Here is a 27534-nt window from a genome sequence, read left to right as displayed (position 1 = left end):
ATACGGGGTAAAAGTGATGTTACTAGACATCTGAGCACCAAACTACAACTTCTGGAACTAGAGTTAGCACCAAATTCTAAGCATCTATTCAATACAGTAGAGAACAGGAGAATGATGTAATGAAGACAAGACTCAGGCTAACAAGAAACAAAAGGAAAGAGGTGTATCTGCATGCGATGGAGGCACTGAGGAGCAAAGTCACAAATGCCTTCCTTTCTTTCTCCCCTAAACCTCCACCTCTTCGTTTTAGCTTACCAAGGTCAAGTGTAGGACCCATGTAAAGAGAAGGCTGGGAAATGCCAAATATACCCCTGGAGATGAAGGAAGGCAAAAGCAGAAGGGGGCTGCAGAGGATGAGATGATTAGATGGCGTCACCAACTCAAAGGACAGGAATCAGAGCAAACTCCAGGAGAAGTGGAGGACAGAGGAGCCTACAACACAGGGCTGCAAAGCACTGGACATGACTGAGTGACTGAACAACAACAACAACCCAGAGATACAGGCCTGGGACTGTGTTTCCTTCCCCAGCAAGGTCATTTCTGTGGTCATCAAGACGGTCAAGGGGAAAAGCATGCTGAAGAGAAAACTCTGTTCTCTGAACTCTACTCTTAGCTTCATTAACAGACACAGAAACACAGTGACATGAGAAATGAGAAGTCGTTTAAAAAGCCACACTCCTTTTTTAACAGGATTAATATTTAAATAATAGGTAACCTCGACTCTATAAAAGAGAAGAGCTAAATAGCAGATCCCTTTGGAGTTGAATTCTACATATGTCAAACTGCCTCCATAAAAAGTTTGGAAAAGTAGGAGGAATGATGAAAATGAGGAAGGGAAGAAAGTAGGAGAAGGTATGAGAAAAATCAAGATGCACATTGCCCATCTGATTTTAGGGTTGTACATGTTTTGGGCTCACGTTATAGAGATTACTATGTGTGCGTGCTCAGTCGTGTCCACCTCTTTGCGACCCCATGGACTGCAGCCTGCCAGGCTCCTCTATCCATTGGATTTCCCAGGCAAGAATACTGGAGTGGGCTGCCATTTCGTTCTCCAGGGGATCTTCCCAATCCAGGGATCAAACCCACATCTCCTATAATGGCAGGTGGCTTCTTGACCGCTGAGCCACCTGGGAAGCCCATGGAGATCACCAGTGCAGGGTTAATGCAGGAACCATCCATGCTGCCTGCCTCTTAGCTGAGTACTACAGTAGAAAGAATTCTGCAAGCATTGATATGTCTTACAAGGCCACGAACAATTATCAAGCAATACAATATTACAAGCAAACAGCATATTACAAGAAATGCTAAAATGCTATACCAGCAACTGTAATGATGTCCCAGGCTTTGAATAATGATTCAATTTTAAATCCTTAAAAACAATGCGGAAGGAGTCTGCAAGCACCAACATTCTCAGAAGAAAATCCCTTAAAGGATTCAAATACATGCAGATAAGCCAAAGTCCACCAAGACTTAAAATAATGTTCAAAGGATTCAGGATGAATATGATACAGTTTAAATAGTTCTGAAAATTTGTATTTTAACTTCTAACAATACATTCACCTCTGGCAGAGCTCTATTTCTCACCCTGCCCCCACTCCCAAAGAAATATTTAAGTTTTATTTGCTTCCAATGGATTCATCTATGCAACATCCACTCCTTTGTGGATGGAAAAATGTGCCCAAAAAATGCTAGTTATTTTTATAGTTGCCATCCATATAAAATATGTAGCCTCTAAGAGAAAGGATTTTTTTAAGAATAGCAAAATGTTCTGCTATATGCAAATACAAGCAAATCTTTGTCTATGCAAATGCAGGGCACAGACTTGGATGAGGCAAAGAACTCTGACACCCAGCTCTCAGGCAATGGGAAGTTCCAAGAGTTCTTGAGGTTGACAGAAAGCACAGCTCCTTCTCAGCTAGCCTGAGGGCTCTCACACTGCAATGATTCCGTCCTGGTCACTGTTACCCAGTGATATGTTTTCACTCATTGCTAAAAAAAAGGCACTCAGTAAAACCAAGGTGTTGGTACCAGTTAACTGCTTTTAGACTACAAGCAGAGGATCTATATGCTGGCAACAGAAATAAATATAAGGATCAAAACTCCTGCCTTCACCCCTCTCTCAACCCACTACAATCTGGTTTGGCTCTGAAATTCTTTTCAATGAGTCTAAATCATCCCCAAACTGCAAGCTCCCCATTGCTTGCCGGTGTTCAAGAAACACCACTGAGTATGTAATGCAGACCAGTCACTGTGGACAGAAAGACAGAGAGACAGAAAGACGAGAGACATAGACTCTCCTTCTAAAAACCTAAGGAACTCATGAGGAAACTGGATATGTAAGTCAATTAATCTACCTAGTGCAGTAAGTGCTACAAGAGACATATCTTCAAATACTGTAGGAAACCAGAAGTTGCAATGACTCCGCTGATCAGGAAAAGACAGGTAAATAATGAAGAAAGAAAGAAAATAGCAATCCCAATTTCATGAATACTTAGAAATACTCAGGCACTATGTTCTCTGCTTTAAATGCATTATCTTGTTCCATCCCCATAGCAACACTATGACCTGATGTTATTAAGCCCATTTTACAGACAAGGAAACTGAGGCATACAGATGATGAGGAAGAAGGGCTAGGACTCTCACCCAAATGTACCTAACTTTGAGAATATGGGGCCTTTGAACTAAGCGGTGAAAGACAGGTGGAAAGGGGAGAGGAGAAGAGGAAAAATATTTGGACAATATAAGCAAAGGCAGAGAAAACAGGAAATATTCACACTTTCAGACTCGCACAACAATTAAATGTTTACTTACTAATTCAGTCATGAATACATATTTTTACTGCATCCTAATACTGTTTTTTTCTACCCTCACATCTCCCAAATCATTTTTACCCAAACTTCCTACACTGTGTTATTTTCATTACAAGAATGAAATACCTGGGAAGTTTATGCACCACTAATACTCTGTTATAGAGGACAGTCGTACAACAGTGAGAAGATCGTGTCATGAAGAAAAAAACCTTTTAAAAAGTCCTTAAACTATTCATACTTTGTAAATCAATATCGTTACTAAGAGAGTACTTTGAGGGAAAGACGTTTTGAATATCTGCTCTACATGTCTTTTCTAACAGTTTTGTTGTTATTGTTTAGTGGGGTGATGGGAACCTGACATTTGAGTTCATATAACAAATTAAACCTGGAAACACTTTCAAGATTATTGAGAAAAATAGATGGAATGTTAAAGATAAAGTATGATGGTCTATTTTGACAAAATTATGAGTCTCCTAAAGGGATATATTTTCATATCAGTAAGTACACTAACAATTGTGTGTATGTTCAGTCGCTCAGTTGCGTCTGACTTTCTGTGACTCCATGGACTGTAGCCTGCCAGGCTCCTCTGTCCATGAGACTATCGAGGCAAAAATACTGGAGTGAATTGCCAAATTTCTTCCTCCAGAGGATCCTCCTGACCCAGAGATCAAACACGTGTCTTCTGCATTGGAATGAGGATTCTTTACCACTGAGCCATCTGGGAAGCCCAACAATTCTACCCTCCAGAATCTTTTATCAACATAGCTGGAACTGTGATTACCTATCACTACCACTAGGTGGGGTCTCAGCTAAGAATCACAAAGATCATCAGTTACAATCGAGTGCTAAAGGGGAGGACAAGTTCTTCTCTCACTGGGTTTGGAGGATCAAGTTCTGTTTTCCTTGCCAAAAACTTACGTTTGCAGATAAAACTTACATTTGCAGATGACACCAAATACAAGAGGAAAGTAAGCAAGTTTTGCATCCCTGTTACAATAAATGATTTCAAGATGCTTAACAGCAGAGTCTTTGAACCTGGCTTCATGAGAAAGGTGACTGAATAGAGAAGTTTCAAGGCAAGTTCAAGGGCTTCCCTGGTAGTTCGGTTGGTAAAGAAGCCACCTGCAATGCAGGAGACCCCAGTTTGATTCCTGGGTTGGGAAGATCTGCTAGAGAAGGGATAGAGATCCACTCCAGTATTCTTGGGCTTCCCTTGTGGCTCAGCTGGTAAAAAATTTGCCTGCAGTGCAGAAGACCTGGGTTCGATCCCAGGGATGGGAAGATCCCCTGGAGAAGGGAAAGGCTACCCACTCCATTAGTCTTGTCTAGAGAATTCCATGGACTGAGTAATCCATGAGGTCACAAAGAGTCGGATACGACTGAGCAACTTTCACTTTCCTTTTCTTCTTTCAAGGCAAATTCAGTGAACGTAAAAGAAGTCACTACAAAGAACAGGTAACATAATGCAAAGTGTGTTTATTCTAGAGAAGGGTAGCCAACTCAAACAGTAGATCACTGTGTAAAAGCAAAGGCTCAAGTTTCACCAAGAACTTAAAAATGAAGGAATCCTTCGAAAAGCACATCCTGCCCTGAAAAAGAAAGTTCCAGAAGAGAAGCCAGTTTCCACATTTTGGAATATGAGTATCAAATCAGAGTGCCGGATGGATGAGGGTAGCCAGAAACTTCTCAGCAGCCTCCACAGGTGTGTAATCCATTTAACGGTGTGTGAAGACAAAGCTGCACACAGCCAAGCACCACAAAGGGAGGCTATTCAGCGAAGGAGTGTGCTCCCTTCCTGTCATGAACCTTCTCTAAGTGACAAAGGACACTGGGCTCTACTCTTCACTACTCAGGATATTTCAAAATCACAGAAAGGGAGAAGGAAGAGACAAACTCAGAAAACAGACATACCACAGTGCAGGGTATTTAGTCCCAAGACTAAAGAGGAAATACTAAAGTTAATTTAAAACCATTTGCTTCTGTTTATATGATTAATCTTTTGAATGTAAAAATGTTAATCTTCTTTACTGATAATCTTTTAAAACAGCACAAACAACTTGTTCTGCAACTCAAAGGAAGCTCATGCAAAATTCAATAGCTCTGCCTGGTTTAGACTGGAGCTGGCAGGATATTCAAATCCTGAGAGGTCAGCTCAACCTACACAGTGCAGAATATTAACTCAGCTTCTGAATGTGCCGCTGCCAACTGCTTCTGATTTCTGTTTTACTTCATTTCCTTTGCTGACAGAGCCCACACCTAACAAGAACAGCCAATCTTATTAACACTGAAAATTTCCCTCTGTCTCTCCCTGGTCCTCGCTCACTTCTGTCCCTTTCAGATCCAAGCTTCTACTAACAGGCTGGATGGAAATTTGGGGACCAGAGCTGGATCTCCTTGAACTAGAAGTCCCGTCCAAGCACAGCCTTTTCCCCATCCACAAACCATGCTTCGTCAGGACTCCACCCAGACATGGCCACTCACTTGTCACTCCGTTTGACATACCTTTTGGAGGGATCCTTCTGAAGACACAGTGAAAGTAACTTTCTGAAGGACTTGCCATACTTTTTCATCATCTCCTTATCCTCTACTCCCGTTTCCAAAGTGGGTGGATCATTTTGCAAAGTCAACATCAATACCTGCAGCAGAAACAAATGGGAAGACATGATCTCAGGACAGGCATTGCTTGCTACAAATGAGTTTTCTTCATCAAAGTCTCAAAGACCCTCCTCCAGTAGGTACACATTAAGTGCTTCCCCATGATTTTCATTTTCTAGGAAACGTATATTCAAAGTATTCAGTTCCCTCTGCAAAGCTGTTCACGTGCCCTTTAACCTTTTTTCTTATTCCATTGACAGAACTTACAAAATCTGCTCTATGTGTTAATGTGATCTCCCGAAGGGGCCGGGGCAGAGCTTCCTGGGAACTGGTTCTCACACAGCCTGCGGGAGCACGTAGCCTCACAGCTCCAGCTCCAGCTTAGTGCAGACAGGGGTTCTGTCTGGGAAAGGGGGCGGTGGAGGGGGAGAGAGGCCCAGAGCAGCAGGGAATGCTCATGTTTACAGGTCGTTCCTAAGTAAGGAACTGTCCGTGCTCAAGGCTTCTGTAACACATTACCAGCCTTAGAAACAAATCCACAACATCCCAGGAGGTGACACACGATTTCCTTCTTTTTCTTAATGAAAAAACCTACAGAAATGCTTAACGGCTTGGCAAAACAGAGACACTGAAAGATAGCCAAGATACAACAGAGTTGCTAAAACCCATAACCAGGACAAAAGGCCATGCTGCTTCTGGAAAGGGACAAAACTAAATGAAAATACAGTTTTCACATCAGAAAGGTAAAAAAATTCCATTCTTTCACACTAACGTCAAAATTATTCGCTTAAAAAAAAAAAGAGTAGACTTTGTAGCAAACTATTGATCTATAAAATGAAAAAAAAAACTCATTAATGCATTATTCAGCCTTAATTTATGCAAATGCTGTATAGCCAAGACTCTTTTCAAGTGCTTTCAGATGTGGGAAAAGATGAAGGATTAAAGTGACAGTTTATTGTTTGTAGAGGATAATAGCAACCCAAAGAAAAGTGGGAAATCTGTCAGATCTGAAGTGTCCTACAGGATTTCAGGCTGGGATTAGCAATGTGATGGATTCAAGTGGAAAACACTAAAAAGTAAGGGGAAAAAAAAAAAAAAGACCTAAGAAAAAATAATAGAGAAAAACCAGATAGAAGGAAAGTCCTCAGAGTTATTTCAGTAGTTTTTCTCTGAAAGGTCACTTCCATTGTTTACATCTCAATTTTAAATTTTCAGCTAACAAAATCAGGTGTGTACATGCCTGACTCTTATCTACATTAAAAATATGTATATTAAATATAGAGAAAACAATGTAATGAACTATGCTACAATTTTAATAGGGGTTATCTGTGGTTGATGAGATTATGGATGGCTGTTTTATTTATTTATTTGTACTTCAACATTATCTCCAACAAGAATGTTATTAACTTTTTAATCAGTAAGATTATTTAACTTTTTAAATCCTGTTTTGTTTTTTTTTCTAATCCTCCTAAGCTTTTCCAATAAAATCCTAGAAAAAAGTTGAAACAAACATACACCATATTCTCTGTAAAATACCTTCATAATTTCCACTCAAGCTATTTCGGCCTCAAAACAAAATCCAGTTGGATAAAACAGTCCTGAAACCACCGCCTCAAAACTAACAGAAATGATGATGTGGGCCAGTTAAAAGAATAACAAAAAAAATCTAAAAATAGTATCCAAATGTATGTTAGATCCTAAAAACACTGGGCTCCCTTACTTCAGATGAATTACCAACAGGACACTATGAGAACAAGAGTGAAATGTTATAGATCATGGAAAAGAAAAAAAAAAGGCCTGAAAATCTGGAAATCCTCTGTAAAGATGATATCACTATAATCTATTTTTAGGTTTTTCTTGGGGAGTCTGGGGTATTCCACCATAGAGAGAGTAACGGCCAGCATTTGTCCCAGCTCTCAGCCTCCACCGGCCGATCTGACCACGTTCCTGTGTGCTATGAATGTAAAGCAGGCTTCAGGGCTGGGGACCAGGCTGCTTTTGTTCCACTCTGTCCACTGAGAACATCAGACAGCATTTAACTCAGCTGCATCCCTCTATTAATTCTCTTTGGGCCGCAGAAAAAATGACTATGTTAAAGAGAATTAGCGAATGGATTCTGTTAAATCATCCTTCAAACCCGACATATTATTTCCGAGAGTAATTACTTTCATAGGAGGATACTTGTGATAAGGCGCTGCTCCTGTGGCTAGTTCAATGGCAGTTATTCCAAAACTCCACATGTCAGCCTTGAAGTCATAGCCTCTCACCTAAGAAAGGAAGCAGGAAAAAACACAATTACGTGGCAGGCATGTTACACATGATGGGGGCGGGGGGCTCAATATTATGTCAGAAGTCCACGGCTCTGTGTGCTCAACTTTGATATTACTTTGCCGAGGCTGAGCAATCGGGAATTAAACCTTACATGATGCATTCTAATAAAACGACTGATTTGAATGAAATGTTAGTGTATTAATGATATGTACAACTCTACTGTGTCAATCAAGACATTTGTTTTTTTTTTTACCTGTTCCATGACTTCAGGAGCCATCCAACACGGGGTGCCAACGAATGTTTTTCTTACTTTATTCCGGGTAACATCACCCCCTGTTGCTAAGAAAGCACTTACCCCAAAATCTGAAAGGGAAAAAAATATCACCCTTATTTTATATTAGACATTATGGCTTACAAATTTTGAGTCTATGAACATCTCTATTCCTGGCGGGCCTCACAATGGTGATGGAGTTGTCTCAGCCACACACCACAGCACTCCTGCCACTTGCCGCCCCCTACACTTCAGAGTAAGCCCTTATCACAGGTCAGCAAGCCCAGTCCAAAAGCTCAGCATATCAAGTCATATTTTCTACCAGAAAGTCATCACAAGTCTTAACCAAACATAAAAGTTTACAGTAAAAATATAAACACCTTCCCAAAGCCCTAAACTAACTATAAGGGATCTTAGCTTTTAGAAAAAGGATCTTAGCTTTTAGCTATGATTCATTTTAGAAGATCATTTATAACACTGAAGACAGAAAAACTAGTATGTGTTTCTTTTTATGTTCTTCTTTTATTATGATTATTTTCTAGCCTCTTTAATTATACATCATCAATGTTTGGGGAATGGATTTATTTTTTGAAATAAAGGATGAATAATATCCAACTTCCACATTCCCATGCCCTTGCTTGAACAGTGCTCTGTAACATTCTAGCCAAAAACATAATGGCAAATCCACAAACCCAGATACATAAAGCCAACATGCCCAGGTTTGTCTACATGGAGCCATCAACACAAACGAAAAGCCCAGTCAGCGAAGATTGTTTTTTTCCCAATGTGTGCTTTCTGGATAATTTTTATAGGTATAGACAGAAAGGTCTGTAGAATGAAATAATACTCTTCTTGATATCCATCATATACTGGAAGTTCTTCTCGTGAGGCAATAAATTAATTAAGCATATTGTATATGTGTCTGCATTTATACAAAAATGGTTTTATATGTAAAAGTAGAGAGAGAATGTTGTATTGTTGTGCTTAGTTGCTCAGTTGTGTCCAACTCTTTGTGACCCCATTGACTGCAGCCTACCTGTCTGTCCATGGGATTTCCCAAGCAAGAATACTGGAGTGAGTTGCCACTTCCTTCTCCAGGGGATCCTCCTGATCCAGGGATCAAACCTGGGTCTCCCACACTGCAGGCAGATTCTTTACCGTCTGAGCCGCCAGGGAAGCCTGTATTATTCCTACACATATTGTATTTTCTAAGTGGAGAGAACTTAAGTGATTCGCTGCTAGTAAGCTTTTTCTAGGTCATGATGCTAACATGGACTTGATCTTAAAATCAGCAGTACCCACATCTCTTGCCTCTCCTGAATTGGCAGGTGGATTCTTTACCACTGCAGCATCTGAGAAGCTCATAGAAACGGAACACCCAATGATTATTAATTCATGAATTTGTGCTTAGATTTTTACTAATGGTTAAAATTAGTTAATAAGCTAAAGGATCCACTATCTGGAGCTACTGCAGACCTATCAGTAAGAGCCAATTCAAGGACAGGTAAATAGTAATAAGTTACCCACTCAATGGACTCGAATTTGAGCGAACTCCAGGAAAAAGTGAAGGACAGGGAAGCCCGGTGTGCTGCAGTTCATGGGGGTCACAAAGAGTCGGACAAGACTTAGTGACTGAACAACAAATAGTAATAAAAATGGGGGGGGGTCAATACTTCAAAACACTGTAGCAGATTACACAGTGTGAGCCCCTTCAAACTGCTCTCACATAACTCTCCATAGCTGGGCCCTCTAGTGACTGCCAGGATGACGGCAATTACCAAAGAACAGCATCAAGTACAAACCAAGGTCAAATACTGGCATTTGTGTTAGATCTACATTATTGAGTCACGCAATAACACTGGAACCAGTTCTCTGAGTTGAAATCTGTTGACTGTTTCATTTTATTTACATTTAAATGTACTCCACTCCCAACAGGATTACAACTTCAAGTAAAAGGACAAAAATTGACAAAGGGAGTCTTTATTCCAACTGCTACTTTCATGTTAATAGTAAGCAAAAGTATATTTTGAAAATGTCATATACTTTACTTTGCACACATGTGCCAAACTCTATTTTAACTCTTACATTACAGTCTGAAAAAAAAAAAATCAAACTTTGTGAAAAGAAACCTCTAAAACCACTGAACCAATCTCTTGCAAGTAGCAGGAGATAACATTAATTCTCTTACAGAAGAGCTAGATGGAGTTATTCATTTGTAAGCATCTACCATATTGGCTAGAGGAAGAGATAATATGAGATAAGGCTTTAAAAAATATAAATTTCAACTTCACCTGTATTTCTGAAAAGTAGTTTAAAAGTGAATCCAACATTCCATTTTTATTAAACTAATTTTGAAATATGATAATATTAAATAAATACATACCATCTGTAAATAAGAATATGGGTAGAAGTTGCTTTAAGGAAAAATAAATTCTTTTCCATGATGCTGAAGCAACTCTACACCCAAATAAACATATATTTTCCCAAAAGATATAATCTAGATAAAAATCCATTATTAATATTAATTTTTTAATTCCTTAAAAATACCATCTGATTAGATCTTTTTAAAGCTCCAAAAATAGCTGACAGAGATGTATAGTTGTAATTCATTACTGACAAAACCTCTTCAATGTATTTTTCTGATTCACATATGAACTCACAGCCTCCATTTAGAACACTCCCTTATAAGTTATAGAGAGATCATTAAACGTCTTAAAAGCTCAGAAGAATTCCGCAAGCAGAAAACACCAATCCTAACATCTGCTCACCCTATGACTACAGAATAAAGGTACAATTTGATCCTAAATATGGCCAGTGTAGGAGAAGGCAATGGCACCCCACTCCAGTACTCTTGCCTGGAAAATCCCATGGACGGAGGAGCCTGGTGGGCTGCAGTCCATGGGGTCGCTAAGAGTCAGACACGACTGAGTGACTTCACTTTCACTTTTCACTTTCATGCATTGGAGAAGGAAATGGCAACCCACTCCAGTGTTCTTGCCTGGAGAATCCCAGGGACGGGGGAGCCTGGTGGGCTGCCGTCTATGGGGTCGCACAGAGTCGGACACGACTGAAGTGATTTAGCAGCAGCATGGCCAATGTATATAGAAAAAGATTCATATGTACTGAGAAGGAGAACTTTTGGACTGAAGTATACACTGTGCTAGTGTAAACAGGAAGGCAGGTATACTCTGTGTAGACAGCTCACAGGAGACAAGTGGAAGGAGGGGATGGAGCACTAACAGTGAAGAGGGCCCTTGACTGCGGAGAGACCGCTAGACAGCTCAAGGGAGTGGAGTCAGATACACATGGGTCAGAAACCATGAACATTTCTCTGGCAACGTGGAATCACAGGCTACACATAAAGTTCACCAGCCTCCAGGAATAACTGCATCTCAAACCAGAAAGAATGCTGTCATCCTGGTAACGAAAGGCTCTCATGCCTTTTGAATCCATCCATTTCTCTCCTTCCCCACTGCTCTTGCTTTGGTTTAAGCCAAGATTCCTGTGGCTACCTTCTAATTCACCAGTGGCCTGCTTTCCCCAGATCCAGCCTCCAGCAACCAGGCCCTTCTATGTCTCAGGCCTGAAGTCTCCTTAAAAGTCTTAAAGGCTCCCTGCTCTCCCAGGATCAAGTTAGAATCCCTCAGCACAACACGTTAACTCTGACTGTCCTTTCCTCTCCCACCTCATCTATCACTACTCCCAAATTACGACCTTGAGCCTGTGCAGGCTTGCTAAATCACTTCAGTCATGTCCCACTCTGTGCGACCCCATGACCATAGCCCACCAGGCTCCCCTATCCATGGGATTCTCCAGGCAAGAATACTGGAGTGGGTTGCTGTACCCTCCTCCATTGGGTCTTCTCGAACCAGAGATCAAAGCTAAGTCTTAAGTCTACCTGGATTGGCAGGTGGGTTCTTTACCACTGGCACCACCTGGGAAGTCCATCCTTGAGCCCAGCCCTTCTAAACTACCTACTTTTAATTGCCTGAACCCACCACCATCCTTACGCTCAGCAGTGCAGCCTTTGCGCTTGGATGATGCCTTTGCCTCTGCATCATCATCTTGACACAATGTTCCCTCCACTAAGGGCAGGACTATCAGCAGAGGACACTCTGCTGGTCCTCATTAATGACAGAACCATCTTTAGCATCCTAGCTTTTGGTGCCATGGGGCTTTTCCACAGCTGCTCTGTTTAGGTGTGGTTAGTTTAATATGCATGCATCACCTTTGCCTAATTTGTGATGTACAATTTTAGTGACTTTGGGAATTGTCGTGTTTTGATACGTGAATGCTGCTGAGCCCTGGGGAGGATCTGCAAGGTTCTGGGGTGCCACTACCTGATCTAGAAAGTGGCAGAGCTGTCAGGAAATAGCCCAGCTCTAAGGGACCAGGTACAGGATAGATAAGTGGTTAGACCAAACACTAAGCTATTCCCCAACTGTGTGACTCCAGCAAGGCACTTAATCTTTCTGGATCTCTGTTTTCAGGCTTCTTGGTAATGTCTGTTTTTACATTATTTTCACATTTACAACACTCCCCTATTTCTTTTTACCATGGATAAAAATACTGTAAAATAATTGTTTAGTTCAGTTCAGTTGCTCAGTCGAGTCCGACTCTTTGTGACCCCATGAATCGTAGCACGCCAGGCCTCCCTGTCCATCACCACCTCCCAGAGTTCACTCAAACTCATGTCCATCAAGTCGGTGATGCCATCCAGCCATCTTATCCTCTGTCGTCCCCTTCTCCTCCTGCAATCCCTCCCAGCATCAGGGTCTTTTCCAATAAGTCAACTCTTCACATGAGGTGGCCAAAGTACTGGGGTTTCAGCTTTAGCATCACTCCTTCCAATGAACACCCAGGAGTGGTCTCCTTTAGGATGGACTGGTTGGACCTCCTTGCAGTCCAAGGGACTCTCAAAAGTCTTCTCCAACACCACAGTTCAAAAGCATCAATTCTTCGGCACTCAGCTTGTTTCACAGTCCAACTCTCACATCCATACATGACCACTGGAAAAACCATAGCCTTGACTAGACGGACCTTTGTTGGCAAAGTAATGTCTCTGCTTCTTAACACGCTGTCTAGGTTGGTCATAACTTTCCTTCCAAGGAGTAAGCGTCTTTTAGGTAGATCAATAAGCTACTGTTCTCTGCCTTTTAACTGGGCTGAGGGGATAAGCATTAATGATTTTACAGTGGTGGGTATAAAATATAAGGTGATGCTGGAACTTCTCTGGCTGCCCAGTGGTTAAGACCCCACACTTCCACTGCAGAGTGCACGCAGGTTCGACCCCTGGGCCCCATTTGGGGAACTAGGATCCCACACGCCACTCAGGCAAAGGGAAAAAAAAAGGAAGGCTAAGCTTCCTGACCTTAGGAATATTACCATCAAGGAGGGAGAAGACAGGAAACAGAACAATGTGTAGAACCAAATGCTGTGCTCTGCGGTCTGTGTAAAAGCAGAGGAGCCAGGATCGTAACAGTCGTGCAAATCTCCATCTTAAAATGGGCCTTGGAGATGGGTCTGAGATCTGGACAAATGAGCCCAAAAGGAAATGACATTCCAGACAAAGCAGCAATGAGCAAAGCGCAAGTGTTGAGCCAAGAAGAAAAACTGTCTGACAGCTGCAAGGCTCAAAAACCCAAACACCAACAGGAGCCCGGGCAGGAATAGAAAGAGGGGAGAGGGTCCTGAAAACCAACAGCATGATCCCAGTGATGAAAGGCACTTGATAGCCATCTCAGTGGAGGAGGGCATTAGGAAGCCCACAGCCCTTCCCAGCAGCCCACTGTCAGTGTCTTCTAAATCAAGCCTCCACTATTCAGCTGGAGAAGAAAGGTGTCACAGAGGAAAAGGGCCCTGGTGTTGCAGATGCCCCCATTTTCTCAGAAAAAGCAAAACATCACAATCTTGATATATTAATAAAATCTCTTGTCGTTGCTGTTACTGACCACAAATTCAGTATATTAAAAAAAAAAAAATGGAAAAGTAAAATAAACCATATCTGAAGTCAAGTGGGCCTTAGAAAGCATCACTACAAACAAAGCTAGTGGAGATGATGGAATTCCAGTTGAGCTATTCCAAATCCTGAAAGACGATGCTGTGAAAGTGCTGCACTCAATATGCCAGCAAATTTGGAAAACTCAGCAGGGGCCACAGGACTGGAAAAGATCAGTTTTCATTCCAATCCCAAAGAAAGGCAATGCCAAAGAATGCTCAAACTACCGCACAATTGCACTCATCTCACACGCTAGTAAAGTAATGCTCAACATTCTCCAAGCCAGGCTTCAGCAATATGTGAACCGTGAACTTCCTGATGTTCAAGCTGGTTTTAGAAAAGGCAGAGGAACCAGAGATCAAATTGCCAACATCCACTGGCTCATGGAAAAAGCAAGAGAGTTCCAGAAAAACATCTATTTCTGCTTTATTGACTATGCCAAAGACTTCGACTGTGTGGATCACAATAAACTGTGGAAAATTCTGAAAGAGATGGGAATACCAGACCACCTGATCTGCCTCTTGAGAAATTTGTATGCAGGTCAGGAAGCAACAGTTAGAACTGGACATGGAACAACAGACTGGTTCCAAATAGGAAAAGGAGTTTGTCAAGGCTATATATTGTGACCCTGCTTATTTAACTTATATGCAGAGTACATCATGAGAAACGCTGGACTGGAAGAAACACAAGCTGGAATCAAGACTGCCGGGAGAAATATCAATAACCTCAGATATGCAGATGACATCACCCTTATGGCAGAAAGTGAAGAGGAACTAAAGAGCCTCTTGATGAAAGTGAAGTGGAGAGTGAAAAAGTTGGCTTAAAGCTCAACATTCAGAAAACGAAGATCATGGCATCTGGTCCCATCACTTCATGGCAAATAGATGGGGAAACAGTGGAAACAGTGTCAGACTTTATTTTTCTGGGCTCCAAAGTCACTGCAGATGGTGACTGCAGCCATGAAATTAAAAGATGCTTACTCCTTGGAAGGAAAGTTATGACCAACCTAGATAGCATATTCAAAAGCAGAGACATTACTTTGCCAACAAAGGTTCATCTAGTCGAGGCTATGGTTTTTCCTATGGTCATGTATGGATGTGAGAGTTGGACTGTGAAGAAGGCTGAGCGCTGAAGAATTGAAGCTTTTGAACTGTGGTGTTGGAGAAGGCTCTTGAGAGTCCCTTGGACTGCAAGGAGATCCAACCAGTCCATTCTGAAGGAGATCAGGCCTAGGATTTCTTTGGAAGGAATGATGCTAAAGCTGAAACTCCAGTACTTTGGCCACCTCATGTGAAGAGTTGACTCATTGGAAAAGACTCGGATGCTGGGAGGGATTGGGGGCAGGAGGAGAAGGGGACGACAGAGGATGAGATGGCTGGATGGCATCACTGACTCGATGGACGTGAGTCTGGGTGAACTCCGGGAGTTGGTGATGGACAGGGAGGCCTGGTGTGCTGCGATTCATGGGGTCGCAAAGAGTCGGACATGACTGAGCGACTGATCTGATCTGATCTGATCTGCCTGATTTAGCCTGCAAGACTTATCTGCCAGGGACTTCCCTGGTGGCTCAGTGGTGAAGAATCCACCTGCCAATGCAGGAGACACAGTTTCGATCCCTAAGTCAGCAAGATCCCAGATGACAAAGAGCAACTGAACCCGTGAGCCACAATGACTGAGCCTGTGCTCGAGAGCCCAAGAGCCGCAACTACTAAAGCAAGCGTGCCCTGAGCTCGCGCTCCACAACACAAAGCCACACAACCAGAAGCCTGAGCACACAACTGCAGCGTAGCCCTTGCTGCCCACAACTACAGAAAGGCCCATGCAGCAACAAAAACCTAGCGCAGCCGTAAATAAATAAATTAAAAAAAAAAACCTAATCTGCTGATTGTGTTATGTTTAAAATTTACTCAAGATACTTCAGTATACACCATGCGATGCTATATTCGTGGTACTGCAACCCAGGTGGTCAACTGGCATTCTGAGCCCAGGGTATGGCAGCACTTGACTCAGGATGCCAGAGGCAGCTGTGGGAATTATTTTTGTTACCCATATCTAAGTATAGATGAGTAGGGGCCAGGTGAATGCCCAAAAGGGGCTATCGCTGGGGAAAACAGTCACCTGTTGACAGGCATGATGCATGTTAGAAACAGGTTTTCACTGGTGAAAGTCAAAGTAGTGAGCACAAAGAGAGTGGCTAAAATATTTTGGATATACTCTCCGTCTCACATGAACAGAAAGAAAGCATCCAGCCTGGCCCGAGTGTAAGCTAAACCCCTAACCAGTATCCTGTCTAGTTAGATTCTAGATGCCAAGTACAAGTGTACAAGGACACTGCATCCAGAATGCTGGTGTGTCTGCTTCAGGTAAATTTTTTTTTCACCCAGGAAGCCAGAGAACAGGAATCTCCTTGATCTTACGGAACTGTGAACCTTTAGGGTTCTTGCTTGCTAACGAATGGCAAAATTTGGTCTGAAACTTCATTTCCTTAAAACCTGGGCATGGCATTATGGGTGAGAAGCCCATCCGAACCTACCCCTAACATTTATAATACCTACTAACATGTGCGAAAGGGAACCTGAGTTGGGCATTTAAAAAAAAAAAAGGCTAATTCCACTCCACACTTGGCCAGAGAATAATGGAATCAACATTTGATAGCTCAGAGCTTCCTAAAATGTATTCAAAATGGGTTGCAACAGATACTGATCCCTGCAGATCTCCAAGTGGCCGGATGGGGGTTTGAGGCAGCAAGAGTCACAGTCGCTAGCAGGGCCCTGGAACCTCTCTTTCCTCGAGGTCTGGAAAAGCCAAGAGGCACTGAGCTTATCAAAGAGCCCAACCACACAGTCTGAGTTCTAGGTACGGGAAACTGTACTTGATCCAGTTACCACCCTAGACTACTGTTGCTTTCTCTCCAGTCAAGAGGAGAACTGGAGAAAAGAAATCCTGCAGGGATGTTCAGGAAAGGAGAAAGACTGGACACAGGGAAGACCACAGGCACTGCCCAAGAATAAAATCAACAGGGTCTATATTTGAACAGAGATACTGTAAAAGGACAGGATGAGACAAATTCTTAAGAAAATGTGATAATTTAATGAGTATTGGAACTGACGAAAAGGAAAAAATAAAAAACGTGAAATGACTTGCCAATGACCACGCAGCAAGTTATTGAAAGTCTGAACAAAATGCACAGTCCTTCACAGAGGAGATTTAGCCACACAGCCCCAGGCTCCTTTGTGGGGAAATTCAGTATATTCTTCACTACCGAAAAGAAAATATAAAAAAGGAATAATGGGGTTAATACTGACCAGCTTCTGAGCTCATCCCTGAGTAAAAATCTAGTTGTGATTACCCAACATAGAAAAACTAGTTTGAGGCTTTCTGGTTAATCCTGAATGTCATATTTATATCATCAAAAACAATCCCATCGTAATTTGGTTTGATTCCCGGTTTTGTTTTTATTTTTCTCATGACAGACTCAAAACTTTACTCCTGAAACTGAAATGTACTTCTAAACACCCAGGAACATTTTCAGGGCTGCTAGCATCCAGTCTTCATGAGTCCCACAGGTTTCCTTAAAATGAAATACCACCAACATTGGTAAATAAAGAACATACAAAGAAGCACATTATGGTTTAAATTATGCAAAATATAGTAATGAGTATAATACAGAATTAAGAAATATTTTCTTAATTGTTAGGTTTTGTTTTAAACAATGTATTTAGTTTTGTATATTGTTTTTTTATTGGGTTGGCCAAAAGCTCCTTTGATTTTAAAGTAAAAATAAGACATTTTTCACTGTCACCAAAAACTTTATTGAACAATGAACTCATTGTTTTGTTACACTATCTTCTGCCATTTTCCAGGCAACTTCATCATTTCATCTTCCCACAACTTTTAATTATTTTGAGCAAAACACTGTATCAGATATCTTTTACAGTCTTCCAGGGAATTGAATTTTTTCTCCATTAAGACAATTTTGTAAACACCAAAATAAATGGAAATCTGAAGGTGCAATATCTGGTGAATATGGTGGATGAATCAGAACTTCCCAGCCAAGCTGTAACAGTTTTTGCCTAGTCATCAAAGAAACATGCAGTCTTGCATTATCCTAATGGAAGATTATGTATTGTCTGTTGACTAATGCTGAATGTTTTTCATCGAGTGTTGCCTTCAGTTGACCTAACTGGGAGTAGTACTTGCTGGAATTAATCTCGTTTGATTTTCCAGAAGGAGTTCACAATAGAGGACTCTCTTTCAATCTCACCATATACGCAATATCACATTCTTTGGATGAAGACTGGCCTTTGGTGTGGTTGGTGGTGGTTCATTTCACTTACCCCATCATCTTCCGCTCCTCATTACTGTACAGTATCCACTTCTCATTGCTGTCACAATTTGTTTTAAAAAATGGAACATTTTCTTCACATTTAAGTAGAGAATCACATGCAGAAATATGGTCAAGAAGGTTTTCTTCACTTAGTTTATGTGGAACCCAAACAAAAGGATGAACATAACCAAGCTGGTGCAAATGATTTTCAACACTTCATCTGGATATTTTAAGTATGTTGGCTATCTCCCATATGATATAATGTTGATTTTTTTTTCCAGAAAATTAACATCTTGACTTGATCACTATCAGTTTCAACTGGTCAACCCAACAGTGAAGCATCATCTAGCAAGAAGTCTCCAACATAAAACTTTTGCAAACCACTTTTGACATATTTGATCAGTCACAGTACCTTAGCCATCACTGCACAAATCTTTCTTGTTTTCATTTCAGCTGCATTTTTAACCTCTCTTGAAATAATAAAGCATAATACGCTGAAAATATTGCTATTTTTATTTCACCTTCAATGTTAAAATGGCTACACAAAAGTTCAATTTTGGTAAGTTTTTTTTTTAATACACACTGATATAACACCAGTCACAATACAAGCTAACAAAATTATTTCAAATGAAGTTAAAGACAAAGCACTACTAGAGTCTTCTTATGGAAAAAAAACGAATGCTTTGGCCAACCCAATAGTAAAATGTGTGTCAATGGTGCATTCCCCGTCTATGTTCAGGAAGCGCCGGGTAAGCACAGTGATGTCCAACTGGAGTGGCTGTAGCTTTAATTTTACAGAGCCTTGATTTAAACGCAATACGAGTCTTCTAGTGAGAGCTAACATGGGGAAATATGACATCAAACAGAGTGACTATTACATGACTAAACAACATGAATAGAAAAATTATGTTAAAGGCATCATCCTCTCTTTGCTAGTAATTCCAAGGTGCCCTTTCCACCCTCTGATTTTCTTGGTGAGAGAGTAAAAACACAGATCAGAGTAAGTGAAGGCTTTAGCGATTACAGAATCAGAGGCATGCCTCCTCCAACTGCAAATCCAATTGTCTTTCTGAAGCACTGCTCTGATCACAGCCCTCTCTAACTAAACTCTCTCCCCACAAGGCATCCGAAGTAAAACAAGGCAAAATCCTCAGACATAATTCATCCTGTATGCGGAAGCCAACAGTTTTCCAGTATTGTTCCCTTCTGACTGCGACACTTACCCCATTATCACATCCTTGAGCACTGCGCTTTTCACATGTTTAACTGCCCAAATGACTGTTTCTCAATTTTATTTTTTTTTTAATGTATAATTAAGCCCAGCCTTTTCTACCAGTTTTTCTGCTTGCTTTATTTCTGTTTGTAAATTAAATAGGAACAACTTTTCACTCTCCTGGAGGTTTGCCATCTTCAGAGCGTCATCAGAGCTCCAGGCACTAAAAGCCAAGTCTGTGTGGAAAGAGAGCGGGGAAGGGGAGGGGGCGCTGAGGGAAGCATCGCCTCGCGCCTGCTGGGAATCCCTGAAACCAGGCAAGAGAAAGTGAGGGTCAGCATGGACTCAGACGGGCAGAGAGGATGCCTCAAGTCCTCCAGGGGATGCTGCACCTCCGGGTGTAGCACTTGGCAAATCCAGGGCAAGAAGCACAGCCCAGGACCCAGGGGGCCAAGGCAGGATGTGGCAAGACCTACATTCACAGTGGCCGCCAACATTCACTGGGCTGGTTTCCTTCTTGAAATAATGCCACTTTGCTCAAAGGCAAAGTCTTCTCTCCAACAGTGGTGTTTCATCGGACCAAGAGTATCAGCATAACTAAGTTAGAGGCCAAACAGTGACACACTTGGTAAGGAATACATGGCCCCTGTTCAGAGGCCCACCATGGGGTCCTGATGATTCCCAGTGAGTCCCCATCAAGTACCCTGAAACTGCAGGGAAGAGTAGAGGAACTGAGGTGGGGGCACCGTGAGTAGGGAACAGCCACATTTCTACCTTGAAAAGGTACTTTGGAATCAAACAGACCTGTGTGTGATACCATTTACACTCCCTGCTCATCCATTTAACTTCTCTGAGCACCAGTTGCACAAGCTATACAATGAGGGGCACAGAAAGCATGCAGTAGTTTCTTCAGAATATGAATCTTTGGCAGCATACGTTGTTGGCTGCCTACCCAACATCCACACCCCGTTTTCTACCAGCATCCTGATCAATCGTACAAGAGCTAAGTTAATCATGGCGTCTGGTGACTGGTCTGAGGGTCTGCCCTAGTCCTGGCCCATGGGATCCAAAGGGAATATGGTACAGACCCTTGTGGGAAAATTTTCTGCCTGAATACAGAACCACCCTACAAAGACTCCTTTCCTTGTCACATGAGGATGTGCAGAACAAAAAGTAGGAAAGAGCCCGTGACCTCTGTGCTACCCATGGGCTTCTGCACCAATCCTGAAACTGACTAATGTTACAGAGATTGTTAAATGTCCTTATTGCTCCATCCCCAGACAGTACTCTGGTATTTGTACCCAAAGGCTACTTAATTCTTAGAATCCCCGGTCCTTCTCCAGCCCAGCCATGTTTATTCGAACTTCCTGGCTGCTAAGGGTTAACCATTGCATCAGAGGCCAAAATCGATGCAATCCCCAAGTGGACTCAGTAAAAATCAGCAAGAAAAAAATTTAGCACACAGTGCAGTTTTGGAGTTTTAAACAGTTCCAGCATTAAGCATGGCTTTTAATGCCAGAGGCACAAATCAAAACAAATAAATGCACAGGCATCTCAAGGGGAGAAAAACATACTGCAAGAAGTGCCTAATTCACTTTTTGCCAATAGTTTCTGTTTGGGGCTATGCTTACATAAATGTTCCAGAAATGGAACAATACACTTCTAGGAAAGTAGAAGTGAGACAAATCTTCAAAATTCTCACCTAGATTGTTGCTATTCAAAGAGGGGTCCAAACACAGCAGTGGAAGGAGAGGGTAGGATGAATTGAGAGTAGCACTGAAACATATACATTACCACATGTAAAAGAGATAGCTAGTGGGAAGTTGCTGTATCACACAGGGAGCTCAACCAGGTGCTGTGTGAAGACCTAGAGCGGTGGGATGGGGAGGGGGGTGAGAGGGATGCTCAAGAGGGAAGGAACATACGTGCGTATACTTATGGCTGATTCACATTGTTGTGGAACACAACATTATAAAGTAACTATCTTCCAATTAAAAAAAAAAATTCAAGCCAGCTAATAAACAGACACTATTTAAAATTAAAAAAAAAAAAAAAAAAAAAAAGGTGGTGTCCGCAGACCAGAAACATCATCACCATCTGGAAACCACTGGAAGAGGCAGAATCTTGGGTCCCACCCCTGACCTAGTGGATCAGAATCTGCACTGTAGGAAGAGCCCCAGCTGATTCAATGCAGCATGATTCAGTCTGACCAGAAGCCCGCCAAGTACAGCCAGCCCCAGGGCGTCCCTCCCTCATCTCTGAGGAGAAGAGAACCACAGAGGTAGAGAGAGAGTGGCATGGAAAAAGCTGAGCACACAATAGTGTATTTTATGACAGGCAAGTCCAAGGTCAACACTAAAAACGACAATCATGTCCTACACAGAACTGTCTGGCCCAGTGATTCTAATGTGTCATGCAAGACAAATTCACACGCGTGGCACAGCTTTGGGGGAATACTCAGGTTTGTACAAAAGCTCCTTATAATACATTTACATAACTTATCATCACAATGCTTATTAGCAGTACGTCTGTAACAGCTGCTCACTGGAGGTGCCAAGGCCCAGAGGAGAAGGGCTGTGGGTACGCGTCAGCCTCAGCACAGACTTGTGTAACACTATTCCTCCCTTACCACTCGTGAAACCTCTGATACGCAATCGTGTGAGGGTGACGGCATTCATATCATCGAGGTGATAACACTGGATCTGCTCATCTTTCAGGCAAGGCAATAATATGTCGGCGCCTTATCTACTATTAGTAATCAATTATTCACACACCACCTGTCCTGCTCAGGAGGGGCAGACCCCAAGAGAAACCTGATAGAACCGAAGAGTTTTCTGAAAAACTTGCTTTCCACCCACACTCCTTTCCTGGAATCAGACTCCTGGTTTTCAATTCTATCTAGTCCTTCTTGTAAGCAAACGGCACTCAGTGGCCTAGGCTGGTTCGATAGGATGCAGCCCCCACCCACACATGGCATGGTGTCCAAGGCATTCATGATCAGAAGATAGGCCCTGCCACACTTCTGGAGCCTGGGCCCTAGACAGCCTCTTGCAGCTGCTTTCAAGTCCATGTTTCCCATTAATGGGGAGAGGCAGTCCTGACTGTCTTTGAAACATCAGAGAATGACAATTTCACAGACTTTTCTGACAGCAAAATGAGAAATCAGAAGATATCATTTTACTCCCTAAAGCTCGAGTTTCACCTTTAAACACACACACACACACACACACACACACAAAGAAGCAAACCTTCCCATGACAGGTGTTTCATGTAGGCAGACTCTCAAAACTGCCATCAACAGGTTCCCTCAAATGTGCTATATTTCTACTTATAAAGGAAAAGTTCCAGCACTGGTTTCTGCTTGTAGATGCAATCAAAATGAATCCACAATGACACAGACAAATGACTTTAAAAATTCAACAGAGAATTCAGAGGCTACACAAGCTCCAGCCCTCCCCAGTTCCTCAACCATTCTCACAATCAAGACAACGCACACTGAGACAAAACCACAGAAGAAGATTAAGTGGTGGCTAATGTCAATTCCCATTTGGCTCACAGTGTGGCTGACCAATACAGCCAATCAGCCCCAGCATGAGGGAGAATACTAGTTTAAGATGATGGCAAACCACTGATAATCTGCCCATCTGTGTCAGAGCCACTGTACCTTCCCCAAAGCAGGTGAACTTCTGGGGAGAAGAGGAGCCAGAGGCCACACTGGTGAGGCAACAGCAGAAGGAAGAAGCAGTAGTTCCAGACCAGCTGTGGTGCAGGAGGCACGAGCCAGCTTTCTCAAGTCTAAAGACAGACATGACCAAGAGCTCACTAGTGATCAGCTTTCTATCAACTAGGATAATTACAGTGAGCAAAGGAAAACCACCAATAAACCCCAAGTCACAGAAACCATTCTTCCCTGGCTCCCCAGTCAGGGAGGGAGGGATATTGTTGAAAGACGCTCTGGTGAAAGAAGTCACAGGACACATGCTTGGCTTTCTCTCTGCTCCACGCCCAAGACCACCCACTGATTTGAATGCTTTCAAACAGGACTGAGGGTGCCTTTAGTGAGTGAGGTTAATGAAGGGACACTCAAACACTCTGATGCAAGACAGGTCCTCAGAGAACATCTTGTCAACTCTCCTTATTTTACAGCTGAAAAAATCGGCCCCAGGACAGCCGAACTGTCGAAAAGCATAGAGTTAAGAGGCAAACAGGGGAGGGGGTGGGAAGCCTAATGGCGAGGATAGTGACCCAAGGATAAAAAGTGAAATCTGGGGAGGTCTGAGAGTGATGAGCTTTTACAACCTTTAGAATGACCTCAAAAGAGGCCACAATCACTCAGTTGTCCTCAGCCCCCTCATCTGTAAGACCAACTCGGCTGAGCTGACAGCAGAGTAGAGGAACACCCTAGGTAAGCGTATTATACAGGAATCATCATTCCTCGAGTCAAAGGCAAACTCTGAAGTCTCTGGGGGCTCCTGGCTGGACATACCTGTAAAGACAGGCACAAGCAACTTAGATCAAATATTAATGAGTCTAAATTTCCAATGCAATATTCATATACCTCCAGGCGGCCTTTTTCATACAAATCTCCATTCAACTAGCTCTACCATCAGAAGCTTCTAATAAACCAAAAAGACCCATATGTACACTCTTAAAAGAGATGGTCCCTATGGGAGATGATTAAAATAGTACAATTCCATTTGCCTGAAGTATTTAAAGCAACAATTCACATCATTTTCACAAAGTTTCAAGACAGATTAGTGGAGGACAATGCAATCTTCAAAGAGTCTGCAGATTTTTAAATCTGTGATAAAGAAAACTTCACATTTAAAACTCTCAACATTGAGGAGTGACTAAAATATAAGGAACATAACAATAAACTCTATTGCTCAGTATTCTTTAAATTTAAATTTACTACATAGTCACACTTGTGCTTAGTCACTCAGTCGTGTCCAATTCTTTGTTACCCTTTGGACTGTAGCCCACCAGGTTCCTTTGTCCATGGGATCTTTTTCAGGCAAGAATCCTGGAGTGTGTTGCCATTTCCTCCCCAGGGGATTTTCCTGACTCAGAGGTTGAACGCTTGTCTCCTATGTCTCCTGTAAGATTGTTTATCTGTTGGGCCATCGAGGAAGCCCATTCATTAACTGATTCAACTACGATCTACTGCACTTACTAAGTACCATTTCCATTCTCAACTCCAGGACTGTAGAACAAAACCCCTGCCTTCACAGAGCCAACCCTTAAGTTGGGGCAGGTGTGGGGAGGAAAGAGTAAAAACAGATAATACAATTATGAAGCGCAACAGACAGCAGTGGTTCTCAGATTTTAGTGTGCAATAAAATCATTAGAGATTCTCAAAATACGGACTGCTGGGTCCCACCCCCAGAGTTTGTGATTCAGCAGAAACTAGAGATGAAAGAGCACAAGAATCTGCATGTTTATCAAGCTCCTAAGGTGCTGCTGCTGCTGCTGATTTAGAAGCACACCTTGAAAACCACAGTGATGTGTACAATAAAGAAAAAAAAAAGATCATGGGATGGGGAGTATTGAGAAGAAGCACTGCAATTCACCACAGGATGCCATCCATCACTGATGGGACATGTGAGGTCCTGAGAAGAGCATCCCAGGAAGAGGAACAACCCACGCAAAGGCCCTGAGGCAGGAGCACAATGGCAAGGAGGCCCTTCTGACTGCAGGAGAGTGAGGGAGACGGAGAAGTAGGAAATGAGGTCAACAAGATAATGAGGAGCTAGCTCTTATAAGGGCCACCATTAGGATTTTGACTGAGAAGAAAAGGCTTTGCCAAGTTTATAATAAAGCCATGATACAAGCTTGCTTACTCCAACAGCATCACTCTGGATGCCATGCAGAGAAATGAGCACACAGGGGAATGGGCAGAAGAGAAGGATCTCTTAGGAGGCTACGGTAATAATCCAGGCAAGAGCTGATGGACGGTGGCTTGGACCAGGATGACTGCAGGGCAGGTGGTGAATCAAGGTTCACAACAGCATGTGCTGACAAGTTGAACAGGTCATGGGGTATAAGAGAAGAAGGATCAGGAATTCTAGACTTCTAACCTACTACATAGGAGGATGGGACTGCCATTAAAAGGAGCAGGGAAGCCTATGAGAAGGGGAGTTTGTTGGGGGTCATAGAGTTCTTCTGCACTGCAGTTCTACAAGTTTTAGAACTGAAAGGAAACCTGAGAGCCTAAGAGCCTCGTTTCATAGGTGATACATGGCAAGCAAGGAGGGCACAGGGTAAGTTAGTGACCTGTGGGCTAGATAACCCTTGGCTACTGTGTTCTCAAGTGTACTCTGGGAAACCAAGTGTTAAACTATTCTCCATATGGGCTTCCCTGATGCCTCAGTGGTAAAGAATCCACTACCAAAGCAGGAGACACAGGTTGAATCCCCTATCCGGGAAGATCCCACACACCTGAGAGCAACTAAGCCCATGCACCACAACTATTGAGCCTGCACTCTAGAGCCTTGGAGCTGCAACTACTAAAGCCCACGTGCACCAGAGTCCACGCTCGACAACAAGAAAGGCCACCACAACGAGAAGCCCACGCACCACAACTGGAGAGTAGCCCCACTTGCTGCAACCGAAGAAAAGCCGGTGTAGCAATGAAGATCTATCACAGCCAAAAACACATAGTAATATAAATTATATTCCATAGAGTATAAATACACATTAAATCTATTTAAATTTCCTAAAAATCTCTAATCTACATACGATACATGTTATTGATCAAAAATATCACATCCCAAATCATACATATTTACAATACTACATATTTAAGACTGGTCCCCAGGACAACACATTAAACTAGATCTAGTGTGTAGCTAACTTAGACCCCGTGGATATGTGCATTTCTTCCCACTCACAAATTTTTCAAATTAAATTGTACAGCAAACAGTTAATAGCTGTCTGTTTCACCTGAAATGTAAACTCCAAGAGAGTGGACACGATGTCTCCATTCCTGACCACACACCAGCTCAGACTGTGCCTGGAACACAGTAAATGTTCAATAAACATCTGTCAACTCAAAGGAGACAAGAATATACAATGGGGCAAAGACAGCCTCTTCGATAAATGGAGCTGGGAAAACTGGACAGCTACATGTAAAAGAATGAAATTAGAACACTTCCTAACACCATACACAAAGATGTATTAAAATGGATTAAAAATGGATTAAAGACCTAAATGTAAGACCAGAAACTATAAAACTCTTAGAAGAAAGCATAGGCAGAACACTCAATGACGTAAATCAAAGCAAGATCCTCTGTGACCCACCTCCAAGAGTAATGGAAATAAAAACAAAAGTAAAGTGGGACCTGATTAAACTTAAAAGCTTTTGCACAGCAAAGTAAACTATAAGCAAAGTGAAAACCCTCAGAATGGGAGAAAATAATAGCAAGTGAAACAACTGACAAAGGATTAATTTCCAAAATATACAAGAAGCTCATACAACTCAATACCAGAAAAACAAACAACCCAATCAAAAAGTGGGAAAAAAGACCTAAACAGACATTTCTCCAAAGAAGACATACAGATGGCTAACAAACACATGGAAAGATGCTCAACATCGCTCATTATTAGACAAATGCAAATCAAAACTACAATGAGGTATTACCTCACACTGGTCAGAATGGCCCTCATCAAAAAGTCCACAAACAATAAATGCTGAGAGGATGTGGAGAAAAGGGAATGCTCTTGCATTGCTCATGGGAATGTAAATTGATACAGCAACTATGGAAGACAATATGAAGATTTCTTAAAAAACTAGGAATAAAACCACCAAATGACCCAGCAATCCCACTCCTAGGCATACACCCTGAAGAAACCAAAATTGAAAGAGACACACTTTCACTGTTCACGGCAGCACTGTTTACAACAGCTAGAACATGGAAGCAACCTAGATGCCCATCAACAGATGAATGGATAAAGAAGTTGGGGTACATATACACAATGGAATATTACTCAGCCATAAAAAGGAATGAGTCAGGGTTTTTTTGAGTCAGTTCTAATGAGGTGGATGAACCT

At 42.1% G+C, this 27534-nt stretch overlaps 1 protein-coding gene across 9 annotated transcripts in view; it reads right to left on the bottom strand.

Moving 5' to 3' along the window:
* Positions 1 to 27534, bottom strand: part of STK39 (serine/threonine kinase 39) — a 320485-nt gene that overhangs the window by 187117 nt on the left and 105834 nt on the right. For all 9 annotated transcript variants that reach the window (XM_055572347.1, XM_055572346.1, XM_055572348.1 and 6 more), the window contains 3 exons: positions 7930 to 8039; positions 7571 to 7672; positions 5313 to 5446 (listed from right to left, as the gene is read on the bottom strand). In XM_055572347.1, the coding sequence (XP_055428322.1) occupies positions 5313 to 5446; positions 7571 to 7672; positions 7930 to 8039 (346 nt within the window). The remainder of the gene's footprint in view (positions 1 to 5312; positions 5447 to 7570; positions 7673 to 7929; positions 8040 to 27534) is intronic.

Source organism: Bubalus kerabau, chromosome 3 (assembly GCF_029407905.1).
Source record: "Bubalus kerabau isolate K-KA32 ecotype Philippines breed swamp buffalo chromosome 3, PCC_UOA_SB_1v2, whole genome shotgun sequence".
NCBI classification, from domain to species: Eukaryota; Metazoa; Chordata; class Mammalia; order Artiodactyla; family Bovidae; genus Bubalus; species Bubalus kerabau.
The sequence above is the reverse complement of the archived record's forward strand: the minus strand, read 5'-3'. Positions and strand labels throughout refer to the sequence as shown.